Below are 24,430 nucleotides of genomic sequence, written 5' to 3'. Positions count from 1 at the left end.
ATGAGCGCGGAAGCGGCGGACCGGGAAGCCGCCACCTCCAGTCGGCCTTGCACGCCGCCGCAGACCTCCTGGTTCGAGTTCCTGCTGGAGGAGGGGCTGCTGGAGCAGCACCTGCAGAAGCCGTCTCCCGGTGCGTGTGACGCGGCGCTGCTGGCCGCCACCTGCCCCCGGCTTCGGGCGCGGCCTGGCGTCGCTCTCCGGCTCCTCTGGGGTCCCGGGGAAGAAACGCGCTCTCGTTTCTCTGCGGGTCCCTGCGCTCGCCGCTGCGGCCTGCGGCTTGGCCACTGCCTCCGCCTTCCCGGGGCCTGTAGCTGGCGCTGCCGGCCGCGCACCGGCGCCGCCTCCCGCCCGCCCACGGGCTGTCCCTTGGGGAGGTGCCGCGGGGCTTTGCTGCCCCGGCGCCGGTAACGCTGCGGTAGCTCCGGCCGCAGAGGGGCCCCCGGCGAGCCGCCTCCGGGGGTGTGCGCGGTCCTACTGCGGGTCCGGGGGATGTGCGGGGGGCGGCGTCAGGCCCAGCGGTCGTGCAGCCACGGCTGTGCGGTGTTAGTTGACGCAGACAGGGCTGTGCTTACTCTCGTGTTACATTAACTATTTAATGACTTAATCTTTCCCGTGTGGGGGTTACAGCTTGTTTAGTTTCACGGTGTGAAGCGCTCTTTGTAGAAACCGTTGCAGTTTGGGGGTGGCTTCCTCTCATTAAAGTCTTGCTAGCGCCAGCTACTGGAGCCCCCCTGAAAAATTCGGTGATAAAACTGCGTTGCCTTAACCCTGGAGTGGACAGAATCCTAGTCTGATGTGTTATGAAAAAGTGACCGTATTTAAAAGTAGGTGATCTTTTCGGGAGAGTTGTGGGTTTTAGTACGTGAATTCTACAAGCAGGTGAGGAAACGGGACCTGGGGCAGTATTGCCTCTACAAAAAGTAAATTTAAGCATAGACAGGCTATGTTGTTGTGCTTAGGTCTCACACTGCTAGTTTTCAATTAAAAATAAAGATTAGTATTAGTTTTATGTTTCACAAAGTTCAGTGAGTGTGTAATAGTTGTTATTTGGCTTCAGTTTTACAAAACAGCTCAGAGGTGCTGCCTTACTGTAAGGGAGAGACTTGTTTGTGGGTTTAGATTTAGGGTGGCTTAAAAAAAAAAACCCCAACAGTCTTCAAAATGTATTCAGAAGAACCAGCAGTTGCTTGTAAATATTTTAAAATGCAAAAAAGAATGACAAATAGGTATTTATTTTTACAACAGCTAATTTGTGATTTCAAGAGGCAGCATTTATTTTTCTGTAGATGCAAATAAGGAAACATAATTAATACGAAGGAGTATAAATCTGAGTTTGAGAGTGTGGTTACTGTGGACAAGTAAACTTGAAGGCTAAGCAAAGCTGCTAATCTGATTTGAGTCAGCATAAGGAAGATACTCTTTGGGATTAGCGTCCTGTAGGTAACAATGTCAGCTCTATAAATGACAATAAGATTCTTGTTTGTAGCTACAAGTTAATTTCCGGGCTTATGAAGAATTTGAAGAGTGGCTCTGTCTTTTGCAGATCCACCACCTGTACAGCTGATTGTCCAGTTCTTGGAACAAGCTTCAAAGCCATCAGTGAATGAACAGAACCAAGTCCAGCCACCGCCTGATAACAAAAGAAACCGTATTTTAAAACTTCTTGCTCTTAAGGTTGCTGCTCATCTGAAGTGGGATTTGGATGTATTAGAGAAAAGGTAGAGTCTTCATCATCTTCATGCTGAAATTACTAAACTGAAGTGGCTTGAGATCTTTATTTTATCTGTCCTGCTCCTTTTCCTAATGGCATCTTTCTTGCATTAAGAAGAGTCCTGGGTGTTACAACCGAAATCAAGTTCGATTGTGTCTGTGAGTTAGAAAAGGGTTTTGATGAAGGTAGTGGCTGTGAGCAAATCAGTACTGTTTATAATTTAGAGAGGAAGAGTAGTATCTCTTAGGCATTAATATTAACATTTGAACTGCATAAAGATAAATTTTGGGGTTACAGCCTCTTCAGTGAAAAAGCTTAGCTTAAGTTTCCCCATTCTGACATGGTTGATGCTGGGGGTCTTGCTCTAGTTTTGCTGATGTAAACAATCTATATATCTGCAACCTAGATCACTGAACTTACTGATGGGAACAGACAAACTCCCCCTTGACATTTTTCCTTTGAATTTTTTAACCAAAATAATTTCAGCTTCTGAACAGATGAGGTAGAAAAGTTGGGAATTTATTCTGGGAGTGCTAAGCACATTTTACAATGCTCAAGAGCAGTTCCCTAATCCTAGTGGGACGGCACTTTCCCCAGTTGTAATTTTGCATAGCATTGTTTGGGTTGGAAACGACCTTTCAGATCATGGACTCCAACTGTTAACGTAGCACTGCCACATCCAACCACTAAACCTTGTCCCTAAGCACCACACCTACATGGCTTTTAAATACCTCAAAAGATGGTAACTCAACCACATCCCTGGGCACCTTCTTCCAGTGACTAATAAAGCTTTTGGTTCACATCTTTCTTAATACCTAATCAAAACCTCCATTGGCGCAACTTGAGGCCATTTCCTCTTGTCCTATTGCTTGTTACTTAAGAGACCAACACCCACCTGGTGACAATATCCTTTCAGGTGGTTTCAGGCAGGCATAAGGTTTCCTCTCAGCCCTCTCTTCTCCAGGCTGAACAGCCCGAGTTCCCTCAGCTGTTCCTTGTAAGACTGGTGCTCTATACCCTTCACCAGCTTCACTGCCCTTCCCTGGACATGCTTTAGAGAAGGGCAGTGCCCTTCTTGTAGTGAGGGGCCCAAAGCTGAACACAGTACTTGAGGTGCAGCCTCAGCGGAGCTGAATACAGGGGATGATCACCACCCTGTTCCAGCCGACCACACAACTTGTGATACGAGCCAGGATGCTGTTGGCTTTCATGCCCACCTGGGCACACTGCTGGCTCACATCCAGCCACCAGGTGCTCTTCCCCCAGGCAGCTTTCCAGCCACTCTTCCCCAAGCCTGTAGTGCTGTGTAGGGCTGCTGTGACCCAAGTGCAAGAACCAGCACTGAGCCTTGTTGAAACTGTCACAGTTGGCCTCGTCCCATTGATCCAGCCTGTCCAGACCCCGCTATAGGCCCTCCCTACCCTCCAGCATATCAACACTCCTGCACAACTTGATGTAACTTGCAAACTTATTGAGGGTGTGCTCGATCCCCTTGTCCAGATCATTGATGACAGTATTAAACACAATATTTGGCTTGCAGACACCTTGCAAGAAGAAATTCCTTCATTAGATAAAAGTTACATTGGTTCTGAGTGTACTGAAATTTCTTTTGAAAAGTCATGCTGTGTTGTCTTTCTTTTGAGTTGATCTGAAAATTGTATATTACTTACTATGTATTTACATTTCAGATGCGTTTTGTTAAAATCCCTATATTTCTTTCAATTACTGGTAGGGCATCTTTCTCCTTATGTACTTCTGTTTGTACATACTCACTTGTATTATACTTCTGGGGTTTTTTATGATGTATTTCTCCCTTGTATTATAATATATCTGTGGGTTTTTATAATGAGCAGTAAGAGGGGCTTGGAATGAGATGTCCTTGATTTTTTGCCTATGAAGTTATCCTACTCCCCCTTCCCACACAATAATATTTTTTTTATCTGTTAAGCTGCATGATATTATCTGCCTTAGTGAAATGTTGTGAGGTGGGATTTTTTCTTGCCCAAAGGACCTTTCTAACATAGTGCCAACTGCAGAGAATGAACAGAAACCTTTGTTGTGGTTAGATGGGCAAATGCTATATAGGCAGCAGTATCTGCTAGACAACAGGGGGGTTATATATGCTTTAGCTTTGAAACCAGATGTATGGGAATGTGCACAAGAGGGCCTTTTTTTTTTCTTTTCAAGGCTGTTTCCCTTCTTGCAGGAGGAATTTGTACTGACATTTATTCGTGTTGTATTTTGTCAATTAGTACCTTACTGAAATGCAGGTGTAATCCTAATTCAGAAATCAGCCCTACTGTATGACACTGTTGGTCTGGTTCTGGATTTTGATAGGATTATTTTGTCCATCTGTGGTGTTCTTGAGAACCAACCTGAAGTCATGTCAACTACTAATTTAGTTAGCATCTCTGTGTAGTCGTTAAAGTTCTTGTTCTGTTAGCTCATGTAGCCCAAGATTGTTCTTAAAATAGAAACATGGTTTTGTTTTCTAACTGATTGTACCCAAAGGTTCCATTGTGGTATTTAAAAAGGAATAAAATTAACAACTTGAAGCCAGCTTTTTTCTAAAGCTCCTGTTCCAAATAGTTGATGTTCTACTCTTGCCAATGAAAACAAGATTCCTGGACCTGACAGAGTAAACCCAGCATTTGTTAGTTTAAAATGATAGCTTGATAACAGACCTGGAGTTTGATACTATGCAAGACATAAAATTTGTTAAACAGGATTTCTGGATTTAGCTGGTTGAAGTGTAGCTTCACTGGTTGTTTTCAGTGCTGGTTGCAAAGAATGCAATTTTTTCTCAAGATCAAAGGGACTTTGGCAGTAGCTGGTTAATTTCTAATTTTAAATAATGTCTAAATAGCAGTGGTGTTTCAGTTGTGTTAAATTATACCTGAAAAGCTCAGAGGGATGCCGTGCAGCCTGTATGCCTTCTCATTTTATCCAGGAAGGTTCTATCCCAGTTTATGTATATTTCATGCAATACAGTTTACAGTGCTCTACAGAGTTCTATTCCAGTTCCTAATCTTCACTGTTCACTGATGGATGCTGCAGGAAGGCAGATAAGCAATAATAACAGAGAAATGTTCCCTTTGTGTTAGAGAAATTTAATTTCCAGTGGAAATGTGATTGTTTACTTTCTGGAAATACAATCTGGGAATACTTTGAAAATAATTTGTTACTTGGGACTTGCTGTTGTAGGTGACTGGGTTATTCTGGAGATGTGCCTGCGTGGACTAATGCAACTTTGGCTTAATTTACACTGCTAATACTGGGAATTACATTCCATGCCTGATCTAGAGTGCCAGCTGATACAGAGCATTGCATTATGCTAAATAAACATACTACTCTTACTTCATAGAATGGTCTGGGTTGGAAAGGACCCTGTGTATCATAGAGTTCCAACCCCACTGCCACAGGCAGGGCCACCAGCCTTGAGGCCTGGATCTTCTATGGGATGTTAAGTAACAATAGAGTACTGAGTAGTAGTGTATATTATTTTAAAATTCCAGAAGTATAGAACTACATAAAGTATCTGATTTTCTCTCTCTTTTTTTTTAAATAGTTTGTCTGTTCCTGTGTTGAACATGCTACTGAATGAGCTTCTGTGTATCAGCAAAGTTCCCCCAGGAACTAAACATGTGGATGTAGACCTGTCCAGCTTACCCCCAACCACTGCCATGGCAATACTACTGTACAACAGATGGTAAACTACTTTGAGACAATAATCTTAAAATCATAGATAGAATAAATCAGTTTTTCTTCTATCTATGTACTTGAGCATGGAAGGAAAAAGAATTTCAAAGAAAGAATAATTTTGTGATCCATGGGTAGGTTATAGTGAGGAGCTGAGCCTGAAAAGCTATTCTACAGCTAGTTTTGTTCCCTAAAAAAAGGCAAGGTAGTGGTTTGAACTGTCACCTTATATCCATAAAAATTCTGCTGTCTTTTAACTTTTTATGGATATAAGAGCACTTAAATACTAGAAGAGGGTGTATTCTAAAGGAGTAACGTGTATGAAGTTATAAACATGTTTTTAAGAGGTGTGTAATCTGCTTATTACATTCCTGATGCTAATACTGTTCTTTGCTTAATTTTCCCCTATCCAGGGCCATAAGGACCATTGTTCAAAGTAGTTTCCCTGTAAAGCAGCCGAAACCGGGTCCGCCTCAGTTAAACGTGTAAGTTACAGGCATAATTCATTTGCACTTTATGTGTATTTTGTAAGCAGAATTTCAATTTCTGTGTGTTAACTCGTGTTAATAACATGTGGTTGCTTAAAATAGCTAGTTGTAGCATGGAGAACTTGCATTTATGACAAATATATTGCTATTTTCCTGTCAGATGTGTTTGATGCAGACATGTACTTGTCTGTTGTTCCACTCTTAATGAGGTAAAATCTCTGTGACCTTACAAAGGCACAGAAAAATCATGGGAGAAAAGGACATGGCAATTTCCCTAGGCAGAATGCTTGTTTTCTAATTTAAACACTGTGCATTTCTTACATCCTGTTTGAACTTACAGTGGCTTGCTTAATACAGTTCTTTCATTACATTTGCTGCACTATGTATGATAACCTGAGAAATAATGAAATATTTTTGTTTTGTTAGGCAATACATGTAATTTTAAGTCAGTATTCATTGGTGTTCTAGAAATTGTGTGGCTCTAGTTACGACCTGTCCTTGGGATTGACTTTTATGTTATAAATTTCTCTGATAAAGTTGGGAGTATCTCAGTGGTACTTCTCTTGTGTTTCGTGGTAATTTTATATGCTGGTATTAGGCCAAACTTGTTTGAGAGGGACTGTTAAGTATGTTGATTAAAAATACTACTCATTTTACTAGAAATCATGTATTGTCCTATATGTATCAGTCTAATCCTGAATAATAAATAAGATAATCTGTACAGGGGAATAATTTAAAAATACTTTTAGTTTTTACATAAACAGATCAACAGACTTCTGCCCCCACACATGCTTGGGAATACTTAAATAAAGAAGCTTCCAGAGACTTAACACTGTGGAAGCTGATTTTGTTATGATAGTTCAGCTAATATTAACAGTCTGATTTTAACAGTCTGAAAAAAAGCAAAAAAACCTTCTATTTCATTGAACCACATTCTCATCCAGAACTATCTTTTCATTATATATTTCTGTACTTCAAATAGACAGGAACAGTCAGTGGTCCTGCATAACGATGTTTAACATGAAATTCAGCAAAACTTATGAAGGAATTGGTTTGGTCAAAAACATGAAGTAAAATAACATTCAGGTTTTTCTTTATAATTGAGATCCTGACCTCTTTGTGTTTTTCAGGATGAACCAGATGCAGCAAGAGAAGGAACTAACTGAAAATATTTTGAAAGTGGTGAGACTTCTCCCCTTTATTTTTGCTTGAATTTACACATAATTATGAATGGACATCAAAGTTTTGTTGTCTTCAGTGTATTTATATTTGCCACATTTAGTATTTGCTACAGTTCCACAGTGAGCATTTTGGGTGGTGATGTCTCTTCCCTGCATGCAGTATGGAATTTGTTTTGTGATTGAAGTGTTCTTTCGTCAGCACATCCTTGGAGCCATATGAATTGAGCAAGTCTCTACACAGTCAGTGTGCAGCTAGTAATGAAGGCCATACCATGTCTGAGCTGCAGAAATGTATAGCAGCAAAATTCAACACTTCAAACTATTTTTTTGAAGTGGCTAGATATTTTCTGTACCTAGCTTTCAACAGACTGCTAGTTGTGCCTCAAGTGTTTCCCTTTGAGAGAAGCAAGAAAGAGGAAGAAGAAACTCTCTACTTCCATAAACAGCCTAGCTTATTTTCCTACTCTTGTACTACTTGGAAACAGTTAAATAATTTTTATTATACATTTTCTACAACTTTTTAAACTTTTTTTGTATTTTTTCAGACAGATGAGCGTTGGTGATGTTTTAACTGTTTTTACCAATTCATCCAAATTTTTGAAAAAAATGTAGAAGCTGGTTTTGTTTCAGCTGTGAAATAATGACTTAAAGTTTGCAGTCTGACTGTTGCATAATTTAATGCTTCAAAAATGGACAAAAAGGTGTCGGTGAAACAGAGAAATGTTCTGTTTCAATTGATTCTTTTTTTGTGAGTACCTGAAACGGAAGCAGAATGTACAAATTTCTTTATTGTACAAGAAATATAGGACCAGACTCTACATAGCAATAAAATGGGTGTATAATGACAATTTTTTATTGTCCTTTTACTGTACTGGTACATATCTAGTGTTAATTGAAACCCAGAGCTAAACTCAAAACTAAGATGTTATTTTTTTCAATGCATTTGGACTGTTACAGTTGAAAGAGCAGGCTGCTGATTCCATCCTGGTCCTGGAAGGAGCACTAAAATTAAACAAGGATCTTTATGTCCACACTATAAGAACTCTGGATTTATTAGCCATGGAGCCTGGTATGGTGAACGGAGAAACAGAGAGTTCCACAGCTGGACTGAAAATCACTGCAGAGGAGATACAGTGTCAGGTAGCTTATAGTCTGTACTAAGGCTTTGAATCTATTTCTTTAGGCAAAGCTTTAAGTAATATTTTTGAGATAAATGACAGCATTTTTCTATTAGTAGTATTTCCTGTGATCTTTTTTTAATGCATTGAGATATTATGGACTTTATTTTTACATTATTAGAACTTTCTTTAACACTGTAAATACTGTTGCTTCCCTCCCACCCCCAGCCCCTCACTTTTCCCCCACCTCTGGATTAAACTGTTACATGGCAAGGACCTACTGCATTGTTCTTAACACGATGTGGAAATTGTTCTGTAGTTTTGTACTGCCCATGCAGAGTTGCTCATACTGGGATCGTAGTTAAAGAGGAAGCAAAGCAGGTGGGGAAAGGTGTGCAGGGAGTGTTGGTACATTAGGTAAAACCAGGAATGGTTTAAAGTTCATGTGAGGTTTGAGCTGAAATGCTTCATCGTGACATTAAACGTTATGTACGTTTCCAAGATAATTCAATGCTGTTTGCAGGTCTGCTATGATTTGGGTGCAATCTATTTTCAACAAGGGGCTACAAATCCAGCTCTTCATGAAAATGCTAAAGAAAAGTTTTTCAAAACAAAGGAGTTGATTGCGAAGGTAATGAGTGTTTTATTAGCATGTATGTTCAGTTCTTCTAAAAAAACTCTTTATTACTTCCTTTTTTCCCACTCTCTTCTCTTACACAAATTGTATTGATGAATGCAGTGCAACAATAACATCTCCAGTGCTGGTGTTAGCTGAATGGTGCATTCTGTGTCTGTTGTGGTGGTTTGATTGTGGCTGTGTGTTTTTGAGGAAGCTAACTACACAGCACTTCCAACTTTTTTTGATTTAACTTTCCCTTGGAAATAAAATTGTCTATGTCCTGACCTTCTAAAAATTACAGTGTTTTAATTTACTACTAGGGCATGCTTTTTACATTTTATTTTGCTTCATACTTATGTACCCAAAACTGCAAAACTCGTATTTTTATTTAAATGGACAAAACTGGTGGAAGCTGTAAAGAGCACTTATAAGAGTATGCCATTTAAAAAGTTTGCATTAGCAGAGTTTTTTGTTTACCTGGAGAAAATGTGAGTTCTGCTTGTATTTCCATATTAAGCTTATGTTTCATAATATTTGGGCCACTTAGATTTGATAAACTCTTACTTTTCAGATTGATTCATCATCACTTCATCTTACCATCGATGAAGAACGGTTAGCCGGGTACTGTCAAGCCTGTGGAGTTCTTGCCTCATCTTCTGATGATTCATCCCAACAGGCATCTCCTTATAGTCAGATCCATAACTGTATGAAATCTGGCAAATATCAGGTAGGGTGCTTTAACAAAGCCACATATATTTGAGGGTTTCCCTGTCATTGCATGTGGGTGATTCCACCTGAACTGACCGGGATTTTAATAAGGTTCCAGTTAACCATTAACCCCTTAACATACAGTTTTCAGAATACACGTATGTGGGAGTATAACATGATCCGGTAGATACTGGATTCAAATATCCTGGATTCCATAGAGTGTCAGTAATTCCTACTAGATGATGTATGGAATTTCCAGGTAGAATCTCATTCTTTGGTTTTCAGTAACTGTTGCCACTGAGATCTGCAAGTTTGGGCTTTTTTCCTTTGTTTATCTGATGCTAGAGAGCTGTTTTGTTGTTTGGTCCCTTTCTGGTTAGTTAATGAACTCTAGAGTGACATACAAGTGCAAGCTGCTTCATTTAATTTGATCGTTTTTACCAGATAAAAATTTATCTTTTGCATTATCCATTGACTATTCCAACTGTGTTTGTGTTACAGGATTTAGTGAAGATATTCCTTGAAGATAATCTGACCCTCAGTTTACCTTTTCAGTTCAGGCAATCAGTGCTGAGAGAACTATTCCAAAAAGCTCAACAAGGGTAAGACATTAAATAATGATCTGTTTGGTGATGATGAAAAGCAGTTTTCATGAGTGTTATGTTTTCTATGGAAACTGTACAATTTTTTTTAACAAAATACATCCAAGAAACTTCAGCCTTTATTTGTGTTAGTTGGAAGATGTAGTCTAGACTACTGCTGAGGAGCTACGTTGTTGTGTATCTCACTGGCCGTAGATGGGAAGAACTTAACAAGTATTAACACATTTAAAAAAAAAAAACAGTGGTAAAAGTTGTAATTCATCATATAAATATGTATGTGTGTATACAATGATCAAGGGGCTGGAGCAGCTCTCCTGTGAAGCCAGGCTGCAAGAGTTGGGCTTGTTCAGTCTGGAGAAAAGACAGCTCTGAAGTGACCTAATTATGGCATACCAATACTTAAAAGGGGTCCTACAGGAAAGTGGGAGGGAGACTGTTCTCCAGGGAGTGTAGTGATAGGACAAAGGGCAATGGCTTCAGGCTGAAAGAGGGCAGGGTTAGATTAGATTTTGGGAAGAAATTCTTTACTGTGAGGGTAGTGAGGCACTGGAACAGGCTGTCCAGAGAGGCTGTGGAAGCCCCATCCCTGGAGGCATTTAAGGCCAGGTTAGATCAGGCTTTGGGCAGCCTGATCTAGTGAGGGTGTCCCTGCCTATAGCAGGGGGTTGAAACTGGATGATCTTTGAGGTCCCTTCCAACCCAAAGCATTCTATGATTTCAGTTGAAGTGAGAGAGGCTCAGCTTTACAAACACACATGTGAGGAAAATGAAGTATCGATGGTGACAGGCTGTTTGTGTCAGTTGCAGTGCTCTAGTTGGAGTTTGAGTGGTGCTCAGGCTGAATGAAGTCTGTGTGAGAAAGAGAGCTGTGGGCAGGGAGGGAATTTTGAGAGAAAAGTGGGATCCTGGGTGAATTTAAGTAGATCCTAAGTGAGTGAGTGGTGTCTTACATGGAAGCAATATGCACCAAACCCCGTGCTTGCCAGAAAAGTTCTGTGACCTTTGGTTTTGTGTTCATGCAGCAGTGATGCCCTGGATGAAGTTTGTTTCAAAGTCTGCGTGTGCAACACAGTCTGTGATGTATTGCAGAGTCGAACAATTGACATCCAGTTTTGTCAACTGTTCCTGAAGCCCAGCAAAGAGAAAATAGACTTCCTCCTCGAGGTAAGAAATTGAAATGAGAAGGGGAAACAGTGTTTAGTGAGGTACCTCTTTCTCCATATAGCCATATCATTGTTGCAAGTAATGCTCAAATTTCTGAAGCAGGGAAAATATTTTCTAAGGTAACTTCTCAAACCTTATTCACCTTCTTCACAGTTAGTACAGTTACGTTCTATGCAGTCAGTCTTGCATCTGTGTTCATAGCTCCATTGCCATCTGTTGGGGAGGAACTAGTGTTGACCTGTTGCTTGCATTTGAAATTGTTGCAGTTCCTGACATCATTAAATTACATAGAAACATCATTGACCATCTCTTTTCAAGGAACAAAGAAACAAGTTCTCCAAAATGGAGATCTTAGAAAGAACAGTATTAGTTTACCAGCATCCCTTAGCAGAGGTGTTGTAAAAGTTAGTATGTGTGAAATGATCCTGAGTTGCTGTGTATGTGAGACTTAGACTATTGCCCTCAATGAAGCTTTTTAGGAAACTGTTACCACTTGGCTCAAACTAAACTCCTGCTGCTGCTTTGTTGTTAGTTTTGTATGCTCTTTGCTTAATTTCAGCCTTTTCTTTTCCTTGTCTCTTCAATAGGTGGCAAAAATTGACTGATGGTACTCTGTACTTTATGAAGACCAAGCAAAAGCTGTTCCATCAGCTGCTCATATTAGGATTTAAACATTTCTCAAATAATTTATTGCAAGTTAGCAATGAAATTCAACTATCTAGTTACCTTTCAACTACAGCTTTTTGTTTTTTAACTGTTAGCCCTGGTGAATATTACAGTTATGGTTCCTTTTTGAGCTCATGTGAAGGGACTTTATTGTGTACTTAATGCTTTCGTGAGGCTGGCTGAAGCTGTGGCACTCAGCATCAGTGCACCTGAATATCAGAGGAATAGCAAAAAGGAAGGTGAATGGTACCTGAGGGCAGATCAGGGTTGTCTGAAACAGGCCTGTCTTGTGTCCAGGTTGAAAGAAACTGATCCCTCTGTGATGGCTACAGTGTTTATAGGATAACTTTGTTGCCTCCCTTGAGAGAGGAGGTTACTGTTTGATACCAATTGCCAATCACAAAACTGGGCAGTAACTCTGCCTGTAACTAAATATTTTATGAGTTCTAGTTTCTACTTAATTATTTACTGCTCTCTTTCCCAGGTCTGTTCAAGATCAATAAACCTGGAAAGTGCTTCAGAAGCATTGAAGAGAAAAATGGCAGCGTTTCTCAAGTATGTACTGCATTAAGATAACACGAATTTATGCTTTGTAAGCAGTGTAATGCAGCACAATAAATGTATTATGAATTTGTAACTGGCAAAATAAGAAGCTTCTTCCTGCTTATGTATTATTTTTTTTAATTTGTTTAGAAACTTGTGTTTGGGTTTGGAAGATCTTCAGCTTGTCTTCATGATTTCATCTCATGAGTTGTTCATAAAGCTGCTGAAAGATGATGAACGGAAGCTGCTCGTTGATCAGATGCGGAAGAGATCTCCTCGCATCAACCTGTGCACAAAACCTGTCACTTCTTTTTATGACATCCCAGGTAATTTTCACAGTGTTTCCATTAATTTAGTTACCTGTTTCCATCCTTGAGGCGACTGTGCAGGTTTGTTCTCAAATGTTTTCAGAGAGAATGCTTCCCATCTTTACTTGGTGAATGCCCTACCTATTCAAGAAGGTGACTGTTGTGTGCTTGTATCTCAGCTGAGTATAATAGATATGCTTAAAGGAATATTTCTGAGCTGACCAAATGAGAGGTGTGGTGGTTGGTTTGAAGCTGGCTGTGTGATGTGCTGGGCCAGGAGTATTGTCTGGATGAAATTCTAAACACAGCTCTCTGGCCAGTTCATTTCCCAGACATAGTTGGCTGTCTCTGCAGCTGCACAAGTCAAAGCTAACACAAGAGGTGCCAGAGGGTGACCGGAGCTCAAAAGCACTTACCTTTCAGTTGTAATACAGTCCTGCACTGAGTTAAACCAATTGTGAAAATACCTATTTTCACTAAGGCAGTATAGGGTCACTTCTTTTTGTGCAAATCTTGAACCTGTTTCTTCACTGTAGGGATCAGGGAATACTCACAGCTACTGCTGTGAGAAAAGGGGACATTGAAAGCAGCCCTTCAGGCCAGGGAGGTGGGAAGCTGGCACAAGCCATGGAAGGGCTCGAAGGGATGCAAGGGGCCTGTAAAAGTATCGACGTATCTTCTGTTCTTACTGTGTTATGCTTAAAATGTTATATGCTAAAGAAATGTGAGCATCTACATTAAGGAGTGTGGTGGAGACCTGGTTGCTTTTTTCTAGCTTCAGCAAGTGTCAATATTGGCCAGCTTGAACATCAGCTCATATTGTCAGTAGATCCTTGGAGGATTCGCCAGATCTTGATTGAGTTGCATGGTATGACTTCAGAACGCCAGTTCTGGACAGTTTCAAATAAGGTAACTTACTTAATGTCATCATGAGAGAGGGTAATTCAAGGGCTGATTAGGTATCATACTGCAGTGAACAGAAAATAATGTCATAGATCTTCAGTATGGGGCTTTTTTTGTTTGTTTGCATAATGGTGGTTTAGTAAGAATGATGATACGTGCCTGAATTCACAGTCTGTATGAGAAGTATTACAACAAAACAAATTCCTTTGTTTAAGGAATTGTTGACGGTATCACAAGCTGTTCTTGTGAGAATACAGATTTATGTAGCTTTTGCTTTCAATGTTCTGACTAATTAACAATATTATTTTAGTTGACATTGTTGTCATTAAAAGCTGGGAGCAGGAGAGAAGAAGAGATTTATTTTTACAATAAGGATTTCTTATCTTTTATTTGGTTTTTTTCTCTCCCAATTATTGCACATTGAGAGCATGAACAAAGTAGGGTAGCTAACCCTTTTTGTTGTACTTCTGTATTAGCAATACATTACTTGTGCTTAGATGTAAAAATGAAAGAGTTTGCACTTAAATGTCAGTCATTTTCAATCCTTGAGTTTTGCTTTTAATGTTCTAACCAGTGATGTGAATTCTAAAACCTGTTTCTGTGCAAATGTCCTGTGTATTTCTCTCCCAGTGGGAAGTACCAAATGTTTACGGCAATGTTATTTTAGGAATCAAAGACAATCTGACTAGGGATTTGGTCTACATCCTGATGGCGAAAGGATTACACTGCTGTGCAGTTAAGGTGAGCAACCCATATGAAGTTACTGGTGACTTAGTTCAGGCAATTCAATTTTAACACACTGAAAACAGAGAAAGCTGGTTTTGAGGAAGAAAAGCAAACAGCTGGAAGGTGAGGGAAATGGTGTAACAAGCCCTGTGTGTTGTATAATAGTGAAATACTTCTGTCTCACAAAGTTCCATCAATAGAGCAGGGATAATGGCTTTCCATAGAGTTAGGCCAGAAAATAGCTTTCTTCATACCAAGGTTTGATTATGATGTCCTAAATCACGTTATATCTAAACCTAGTGGTGATTTGATTTATCAATACGAAATGCTGCTCTTCTGGCTGTCTCACATAGGGAATTCATTGGACTGCTGTTCTGTTTGCCTTGCGGTTGACAGTACTGTCATTTACTAAACTGCAAGGTAAAACTGAACTGTATCTAACATGCCAGCAGTTACTTCTGGTATGCTTTTGCCCAAACTTCTTGTTTTGTTTGAAAAATCCAGCGCTGTTGAAACTGTTAAGCTTAATAGCAAGTCCAAAGGCCCAAAAAACAGAAATAGTAATTGTGAGATGCTTGAGCAGTGCTAATGCTAGTGGATGCTGAGGCTGGTTCAGACTTCAATGTCCTCTCCCTTTTGAATCCCATCAGGAACCATTGATGCATATCCTCTTTATTGCAGGATTTTGTCCACGCAAAACAGCTTTTTGCTGCTTGCTTGGAGCTTGTGACAGAGTTTTCTCCAAAACTCCGTCAAGTCATGCTGAATGAGATGCTGCTTTTGGACATCTACACTCATGAAGCTGGAGCTGGTGTTTCTGGAGAACGTCCTCCTTCTGATCTTATAAGCAGAGTCAGAGGATATTTGGAAATGAGAGTACCTGGTAAGTATGTTGCTGCCTTCCCTGAGATGCAGTGAAGCACAAAGCCTCAGAGAAAGAGGAGGAATAAACCCCCAACTTTCTATTGTAAATCTACCTTTTAGTTGTGTATCTGCAAAAACAGTAGTGGTTTGACACTAGTTTCAGTGATCCATTAGAAGTGGTTAGCTTTTAGAAGCTGGAAATGAGAACAGCAACGTTGCAATGCTTATACATAGGTAAACACTGATAGTTTCTGGTTAGTGCCACTTAAATGACTCAAAGAGAATGAACATGTCTGCATTTTTACCTGAAAAGTTTTGAAAATTGTTAAGGCCAGTCCACATGGTTCCACACAGAGAGCAATGTAGTACTGCTGTGGGTGGGGGAAGCTGGTGTTGCTTCTGGTTTTCTGAGGTGAAGTCTCTTGTGTGGACAAGTATCATGTTTTCCTGTGATAGAAGGTTTGGAACAGAAATGGCTAGGTAGAGGGAATGGGTTTAGCTTGTTTGCATATAACACTGTGTTTTCTTAAAAAAAAAAAAAAAAAAGATTAAATTGTAATTAATCAAAGAACCCCTTTTCTTCCAGATATTCCTCTTCGACAAGTTATAGCTGAAGAATGTGTTGCCTTCCTGTTAAACTGGCGTGAGAATGAGTATTTGACCATGCAAGTGCCATTGCCCCTGGTTCAGACTAACCCCTATGTGAAGGTAATGAGTGCTCTGTCACAAAGCCTTCTCAGGCTGTAATTGACTTTCTCTTGTTGAAGTATTTTAAAAGCAAGTATCCTTCTGTCTCAAGAGTTGGGTTTTGTGGCTGTCTGGTGTAGAAGATAGCAATGCTGAGGCAGAAATGTGTTTGATGATTGGCAAAAGATGTGGAGGCTGCGCTGCAAGAACAAGTACAACAGGCTGCACTTTAGTCCTTGTTGACTGCCAACAGAGGTTGGTTCTGTAAGCATCAGGCATCTGTGGTGGTGATCCATAAGGTGATGGAAGCCCTGTAGCACGTCCATAGAGGACTGTCCTTTCAGCTGGAACTTCAGCCTAGATTCACATAGGAGGTGTGAGAAGTGGAGAGATCTCAGGCTTCATGTCTGGTTGCTCTTCTGTTCCTAAGATGCTTGTTTTCCAGATGTGCTGTGATGGTTCCATTTTTGAACCCAACACCAGTGTTGAATCTCTGGAGGCATTCAAGCACTGCCTTGTGTGAAACCTTCCTGTAGAACCATTTCACAAGTAAAGTTTCTGCGTCCCAGTCAGGCGGTGACACTGAATGCACATCATAGTACAGGGTGGATTCATTTTTGTCATGCTCTGTACCTGTGGTACTTCCTAATTTCCACTTTGAGGTTCAGCCTTTCCTGTATAGCAAAGGGTGCCAGTGTCAGTTCAGATTAATTATTATATGAAAGTTAAGGGAGTTTCTAGGGAGCCTGTCTTTGTAAAGCTGTATTTTATGGTGTTTAGTTTTTATGTAATACATGTAAGCAGAATGTAGAGCTTGTTTTCTGGACCCTGTAGGAATGGAATATACCCTAAGGAAATTAATAAAGGAAACAATCTTCTGTTGAATTCTTGCTTCCCAGGTTCCTCTGCTGCGAAGTTTAGTCACGTTGCTCTGTAGTCTGTAGCTTACAGTTGCTTACTTGGCCATTTAAAATACCAGTGATTCCTTTGCTGTGGTCAGTATTCAGACAGGCTGCAGTTACTGTGGTTTTTTTTCTCTGGCATTGCACAGCTGGGACAGTTGCTGGCTGCTACATGCAAAGAACTTCCAGGTCCCAAAGAAAGTAGACGGACAGCTAAAGATCTCTGGGAAGTCGTCGTACAAATCTGCAGCGTATCCAACCAGCACAAGCGGGGCAACGATGGCAGAGTGAGTTTGATAAAGCACAGGGAGTCTACACTGGGCATTATGTACAGGTGTGTTTTCTTAAATTGCTTTTAAAGATTGTTTGAATTGTGTATTTGACACCATGTTCCCTTCAAGAATTACCTGGATTCCACGATCAGAGTGGTGGCAGCAGCTAAAGATCTCTGAGTGAATTATCTGCTCGCTGGAGGCATTGGGTATTAGTGGTGATGCACTGTCTCTCCTTTTCAGAGAGGGAAAAGGAGCAGTGGGGATTCAGAGAGAGAAAAGGAGCAGTGGGGATTTGGGTCAGCATACAGACACCAGAGCATGTGTGCCTGGTGCTCCCATGTAAGCAGTGCAGCTCTTCCAGGAAAGCCAGTGGTGTCTAGAGGGCCATTTACTGACTGACTGGAGGGGTCTGCTTTACATCCCCTAGAACTGCTCTGCACACTCCATTCACTCTGTTGGTGAACTACACGTCACAGAATCACAGAATTGTAGGGGTTGGAAGGTAGAGAGAGAGATCATGGGGTCCAACCCCCCTGCCAAAGCAGCTCCCCAGCTCATATCGCACAGATAGGTGTCCAGATGGGTCCTGAATATCTCCAGAGGAGACTCCACCACCTCCCTGGGCAGCCTGTCCCAGGGCTCTGTCACCCTCACTGTGAAAAAGTTCTTGCACATGTTGGTGCGGAACTTGCTGTGCTCCAACTTGCAGCCATTGCCCCTTGTCCTGTCTCCACAGAGCACTGTGTCCCACACTTCAGATATTTATAAACATTAATAAGATCTCCTCTTAGTCTTCTTTTCTCAAGGCTGAACAGCCCCAGTTCACTCAGCCTTTCCTCATAGGGGAGAAGCTCCAGGCCTTTAATCACCTTCATAGCCCTTCTTTGGACTCTCTCCAGGAGATTCCTGTCTCTATACCAGAGAGCCCAGAACTGGACACAATACTCCAGGTGGGGCCTGACCAGGGCAGAGTAGAGGGGGAGGCTCACCTTCTTTGATCTGCTGGCCACACTCCTCTTGATGCACCCCAGGATCCTATTGGCTCTCTTAGCCACAAGAGCACACTGCTGGCTGGATCACTGTGTACCCTCTTCTGAAAGCCTGTAAGGTTATTGTTGCAATCCTAGCTTAGAGAATTACAGTGTAGTTTAGTTGCTTTCCCTTTTAGAGTCAGTGATTGACTTGGTACAAAGTGATTTTCATGCCTAGTACAGCTTGATGGAATAACAGATGCAGGTTATTTAACTAGCTTTACATTTAAGAGTAAAAGTTGCCAGTGACTGTGTTCAAAGTCAATGACCTGTGGGACTGTTTCCACTTGCATACATGGCATTTGTAAGGTGGGAGGTGAAGGAGCATTTCAGTGGGTGAAGAATTTGCTTCACTGACTCTTGTTTCCAGTGTATTAAGTTTGCATATATATATTCTGGGGGGGTTGTGGACAATTACTTACGTGGGGTTTTGTCTCCCTAATTTAGGAGTGAATTGCTGTCCTTCATCAAGAAGCTTCGGGTAAGTTACAGTAATCTTGAGAATGTGTTTGCAACCAGAACTTTCTTCTGGTGTAATATTTTTCTGTTAAAATAGGAAAATAGCTATGGAAGTGTTTATCTGGCTGAAAAACATGGGAATTTGCTATACCTGCTGTACAGCAACGTGGAATAGCTTGTAAAAAGAAATTAAAAATCATCTGTTAACATTAGGAATATATTTTATTCCAGCTCTCATGAAGCTGATCTTATTCCAGGAAGCAAAGCATTCCTTTTGGAGGGAGAAGGAAGCTGCATCATAACTAATTAGAAGAAGAAAGAGGAAGAGAAATTGTATTACTATAGCTTGTGGGTGTGTAAATGCATAGAAAGCTGTCATATACGTAGCTTAAGGTTAAGGCTGGGCAGTAGCCACAGAACCAACAGAGAGATGTGTAAAATCTGAGTACAGTTTATATCAAAGGAGTTACTTGGGGAAGACCTAAAGTAATTAAAGACTTCCTACAGAAACTTTCTCACAGTACTCCTCTGTTCCTGTATTCTCAACAAAACATTACTCTCTTCTCCTTGGAAATTGTAACAAGTTCTGACATCATCACATAGCTTTAACACTTAGGGTAGAAAGCGGAGTTTTGGTAGCTCATGGGAATACTTTGGTTTTCTTTCCTTCCAGGAGCCGTTGGTTCTTACAACAATATTGTCCCTGTTTGTCAAGCTGCATAACGTTCGGGTTGGTATCTATCAGAACATCTTACTTGTTTTTCCTGAAATGTTTCTCTCTGTAATGTCTCTGCCATCTTTCTACTCTTAGGAAGATATTGTGAATGATATTGCAGCAGAGCACATTTCCATCTGGCCCTCATCCATCCCCAAGTAAGGAGATAATTGAAAATATAACTTACAAACCACATGTTTAACTAATTATCTTGGTTCCAGTTCCTGTGTGTGAGTTGTCATGTGTTAGTGTGATTTCTGCTGTGAACGGGCATCACCACCCCCATTTTGCAGGCGGGTGGCTCTGATTTCATGGGGGTTTTTGCTCCTAATTTGATGGTCCTAATGGAGGTGCAGGTACAGGACACTGAGGGGGTTTTAGCTGTGGGCTTGACTGAGCTATAGGCAACTCTGTGAACTGTATAATATTTTAATGTAAAATTTTTTTGAGGTGTGTTTGAATAATTGCCTCAATGTTAACCTCACTGGTTTAGATTCCATGTATGAATCGAGGGAGATGACTCTTCTGAGAGAGCATGCAGCCCTTAGTGTGGTTAATCTGTCTTTAACTGGGCTGCTGGAATAGCCTGACTGTTACTGCTGTAGACTTTGGTGTCTGTTACAAGGCCAAGCAGTTTCAGAATTTACCAGAAGGGTGAGAAAAAATGTGTTTTAAAAAATGGAGATTCCACACTAGCTTTGGGAAGGGCTGCCTGAGCAATGTGCCAGACCACGGCGAGCCTTCCTTCCCAAGCTAGCTCCACAGGTGTCCAGAGATTGCTGTCTGTGGCCTTCTGTGCAGATGCTGGGATAGATGTGTAGTGGTTTCAGGGGTTGGGCTGCCTTCAAACTGCCTGAAACTGCAAACTGGAAACGTGTTCCCGGGCAGAACCTTCTGCGGGTCAGCCGCAGGCAGAGGCCTGTTTCTCTGGTCACCTCTGTGACGGGCGTGCGGGGCCTGTCAGACGTGCTGATTCACAACAACTCAGCAGCAGTCCTAGTCAACACAGAGTCTCTCCTGGAGTTACTCTTGCCTGGTCATGCAAGGTGCTTTGGATTTAAACTAGATGTGATTAAACAGGTCACTGTTGAAAACAAAAATCCCAAACCAATTGTTTAGGAGTTATTTTCCTTCCTTTTCTTTTCCCCTTTAGTCTCCAGTCAGTGGACTTTGAAGCTGTGGCTGTTACAGTAAAAGAGCTGGTCAGCTACGCATTGACTATCAATGCAAACAACCACTTCTGGTTAATTATTCAGGCAGATATCTATTTTGGTAAGTGAAACCAATGTCTGGTTTTGGCATGTGTGTAGGGGTACCTTGCTTCTCTGGGATGTGTGTGACATAACCCTCCTTGTGTTTCCTCTGACGAAAAGGAGGTGATAGACAAGTTTGAGATCTTTAGAAGTGATAGTGGGGGTGAACTTGTCGGAGCCCACAGAGAGACTGAGCTTTTCCTGGGTCATGCAGGCTTGCTTTTAGGGTGAGGGAAACTCAAAGAGCCATTGTTAACTTCACCTTTTTTAGTGGGTGAAATCAGTCCCTAGCTGGTATAATTATGCAGGCCCCTAACATTGGAGTCTTTCTTAAGGGAATGGAAAGTAGTGTGAATAGCACTTGCTTTTAAACTTGGAGATCAGGTCTACTGGAGCAGAAGGTGAGCAGAGTAGATAGGATCTCTATTTTACATAGGGAAGTATCTAGGACTTGCAAATGAGAAAGCATGAACAAGCTCCTGATCTGGTACTGGTTGTGATGGGAAGCTCTTCCCTGTCATTCTGTCCTCACTGGCCACTTCCCCAGAACTTCCCCTTGGACCTCACCTGCCACTTGCCCTTGCTCCTCAGCTGAGAGCAGCCAGCGGAATCAGGACATAAAGCCTTTCAGATTCTGGGCACCACACCTTGCACCCAGATTGTACCCGGGCAGCGGTAGCCTGTGTGATGCTGTGCTTTCTAAAATATTCCTCAGTCTAAGGTCAGTTCCTGGGACTGACTTTGTAGTGTGAGTAGAGAGTGTGTAGAGGGGTAGGTGCTAAAGAATGAACTTTGGGAAGATAGCCAGACAAGTACGGTACTACTTGGTGTATGTGCCAGAGAAGGACTGGGCCATAGCTGTCCTCAAAGGTAGATGGGCATTTCTGCCACTTCAGTTATCTGTTGACCCCACTCTAGTGGAATTCAGCATTAAAGGCAGGTTGCTCTTTGCTGGCACTAAAACAGGGTACCTGCTGTGCCTCAACCCTTGGGGTGAGGGGAAGGGTTTTAATCCAGTGTTTAGGGCTGCCCCCTTAGGTGTGGGAGAGTGATTCAGGGATCTAAACTGACAGTATTACCACTTGTACAAGGTGGAGCAGCACCGAGGAAGGGGGGGGGGGGGTGGGTGCGTGTTTGTGTAGGTGGCCTCAAAGCTGGTACTTGAAAGGGTGACAGCTGGAGCACTCCTGGCCTGTGTCAGGTCTGTATCTCAGAGGCTGTGAGGACAAGCAGACTGCTCTCACCACAGAGCCCCTGAAGGCCATCATCTTCATGTCAGTTCTGTAAGAGCTTCCTCAGAGTAAAACTCATGCTGAACCATGAGAGGTGTGTGGTGGCGTCAGCTGGCTCTCCTTAGCTCGCACTGACTAAACTTCACGCTCATGAAGACAAACTTCTTTTCCACTCTGAGGTTGATGGTTTTAAGAACAAACACCTGAAAAGTAAAAAGTCATTCTCAGAAGGCAGAACTTTGCCCATGTTGCTCCTTTTCCTGAGCGTGGAGTTTTCAGTCTGTTGCTGTTTTGCCAACTCCCATGTGTCTGTGCTTTATAAACAATGATAGGCCAGTCACTGCCCCAGTAAAATTCAGCCCTGAGATACCTGTATCTGAGTAATTCTATAAACACTTGATCTGAGTTGTAGAAATAACTGCTGTGTTGACTTGTAAGACCTTATTTTGGTTTTTTTTTTCCACTGCAGCAACGAATCAGTATTCAGCAGCCCTTCACTACTATCTCCAGGCAGGAGCTGTGTGCTCAGACTTCTTTAATAAGATGGTACCACCGGATGTGTACACTGACCAGGTGAGGGAAAACATCCCCACATCTCTCTCTGGAGAGAGTCTCTGCACAGGCAGCACTGCTGAGCACACACACGCTCATGGCAGCCAGCCTGCTGCGTCACAACACTGTGCATGGTTGTCTGGAGAGGGGCAGGGGTGTAACTCCCCACTCTCAGTGTGCCAGAGGCATGGCACTGCAACTGCCACGTACCTCTGTGCTTTGCACGTTGGTGTAACAAGTGGCTTGTGAGCAGGCTGTGAGAACCCCGTGGTGACGCGGGCTCTTGGGGGGAAACCTGCAGTCCCACCCTGTGTGTTCCAGTGGAATCTTGCAGTCACTGTAGCTGTTACCCAGGCATGTCTTGTTCCTGAGGGAATCACTGTGTTTTGGATGTGCTGAAACCCAGAAATTGTTGGGGTGTCTCAGAGCAGTTGTTTAGCTGCTCCCTTGTACTAGAAGACACTAAGTTGCTGTTTGTGTTCCAGTGCTGGCACTTCAGAGCTTGTGGTGTTTTTTGACCTTTCTGTAGGTGATAAAAAGGATGATCAAGTGTTGTTCCTTACTCAACTGTCACACCCAGGTAAGAGGTGAAACGTGGCTTTAAGCACACCGCTTGTGCATAAATACTTTGATCTGAAAAGGGGAGGGAAAACTTTTTAGAAAGGAAAACTGAATCCAGCTTCCCTTGGAAGTACCATCTGGAAGGAAATAGATTTTCCTGCTGCTAGGACACTAATAAAAGGACCCAAATCAGTGAGTAAATATATGCTCGGAAATGTAGGAAGAGTTGCAGTGGGAGGGTTTGTTCTATTTTTTTTCTCTTGGGATATAATTTTTTGGGGGTAAGAATTGAGAGGGGGCTATCTGTGGGGTGGCGTTGGGATCCCAGCCTTGCTCATCAGAAGAGCCATAGGTGGCCAGCCAGTCAGGGTCATTGCTTGTTCTCTGAGGAGAAGCAGGGCTCCTATGAGGCTCTGAGCACAGGGGCATTCAGTGCATTTAGGAACCTGGAAGCCAGGTCAGTCCCTTCAGATGTGAGTAACCCCTCCCCCCCCCCGCCAAACCCTTTTTCTTCCTTTTGGCTACTACTGGCGCTGGCATTTCAGAATGGGGGGGGGGGGGGGGGTGTGTGTGTGCTCAGAGCTTGCTGTGGGACTGAGGGGTGGGATTACCAAAGGGTCTTGTGGGAGGGAGATTTCTCTGTGTGGGGAGTGAGGGCTGTGAAGATCACCCCTGAGCCTTCCCTTGCAGGTGGCCATTTTGTGCCAGTTCCTCAGGGAAGTGGACTATAAAACTGCATTTAAGGCACTGCAGGAGCAGAACAGGTAAAGGCTCCCCAGGCCCCCCACATGCACCCACAGCAGGTGGGTGTGTCAAACCATGTAACCTGCTCTCTCTTTCAGCCATGATGCCATGGATTCGTACTACGAATACATCTGGGATGTCACCATCTTGGAGTATTTGACATGTATCCTTTTGCTAGAATCCCGCTGCAGAAAGCCCACAGTGGCTGTTAATGACTGGAAAAGTCCATTTCCTACCCAGGTCTTTTCTTGACTCACCCTCAGATCTGCACCACAAAAGAGGCGAGACAGACAAGCGGCAGATAGCGGTAAGTTGAGGCAGGGGGCTGGGGGAGATTTCCTTAGCCTGTCTTTCCCTCCCTGGAACCACCTCTGGAAAGAATTGCCAGTTCCAGTCTCAGTTTTGTTGTGTAATTCTTTTGTTTTCAGATAAAAGCCATTGGCCAGACAGAGCTGAATGCCAGCAATCCTGAAGAAGTCCTACAGCTTGCTGCCCAGAGGAGAAAAAAGAAGTTTCTTCAAGCCATGGCAAAACTTTACTTTTAGGCTAATACTGCAGACTCTTATAAAATGTATAAAGTGGAAAAAAAACCTTTCGAGACTTTTATTATTTTTAAAAAGCATTTCAATTTTTATACAACATTTACAGTCTAGTATCTTTCCTTTTAGAAATAGATGAAATCTTATAATAAACCCCTCTTTATACAAACTGTACAGAAG

At 42.1% G+C, this 24,430-nt stretch overlaps 1 protein-coding gene across 1 annotated transcript; it reads left to right on the top strand.

The window, feature by feature from the left end:
- On the top strand, positions 1-24,408 carry INTS8 (integrator complex subunit 8; the record flags this gene model as incomplete). Its single annotated transcript, XM_084280155.1, has 27 exons — positions 1-130; positions 1,544-1,718; positions 5,280-5,420; positions 5,824-5,895; positions 7,029-7,080; positions 8,037-8,219; positions 8,721-8,828; positions 9,388-9,543; positions 10,026-10,126; positions 11,149-11,290; positions 12,441-12,511; positions 12,650-12,825; positions 13,583-13,716; positions 14,341-14,451; positions 15,118-15,319; positions 15,887-16,008; positions 17,039-17,223; positions 18,643-18,676; positions 19,328-19,384; positions 19,466-19,527; positions 20,523-20,641; positions 22,324-22,427; positions 22,936-22,986; positions 23,658-23,731; positions 23,810-23,874; positions 23,975-24,018; positions 24,140-24,408. 27 exons carry the CDS (start codon positions 1-3, stop codon positions 24,254-24,256), a joined length of 2,988 nt encoding a protein of 995 aa, XP_084136281.1. The 3' UTR covers positions 24,257-24,408.
- Between the last annotated feature and the right edge of the window lie 22 nt (positions 24,409-24,430).

This window comes from Gallinula chloropus, assembly GCF_964237585.1.
Source record: "Gallinula chloropus genome assembly, chromosome: 2".
Taxonomy (NCBI): Eukaryota; Metazoa; Chordata; class Aves; order Gruiformes; family Rallidae; genus Gallinula; species Gallinula chloropus.
Note: the sequence above shows the minus strand (reverse complement) of the source record. Positions and strands in the feature narration are given on the sequence as shown.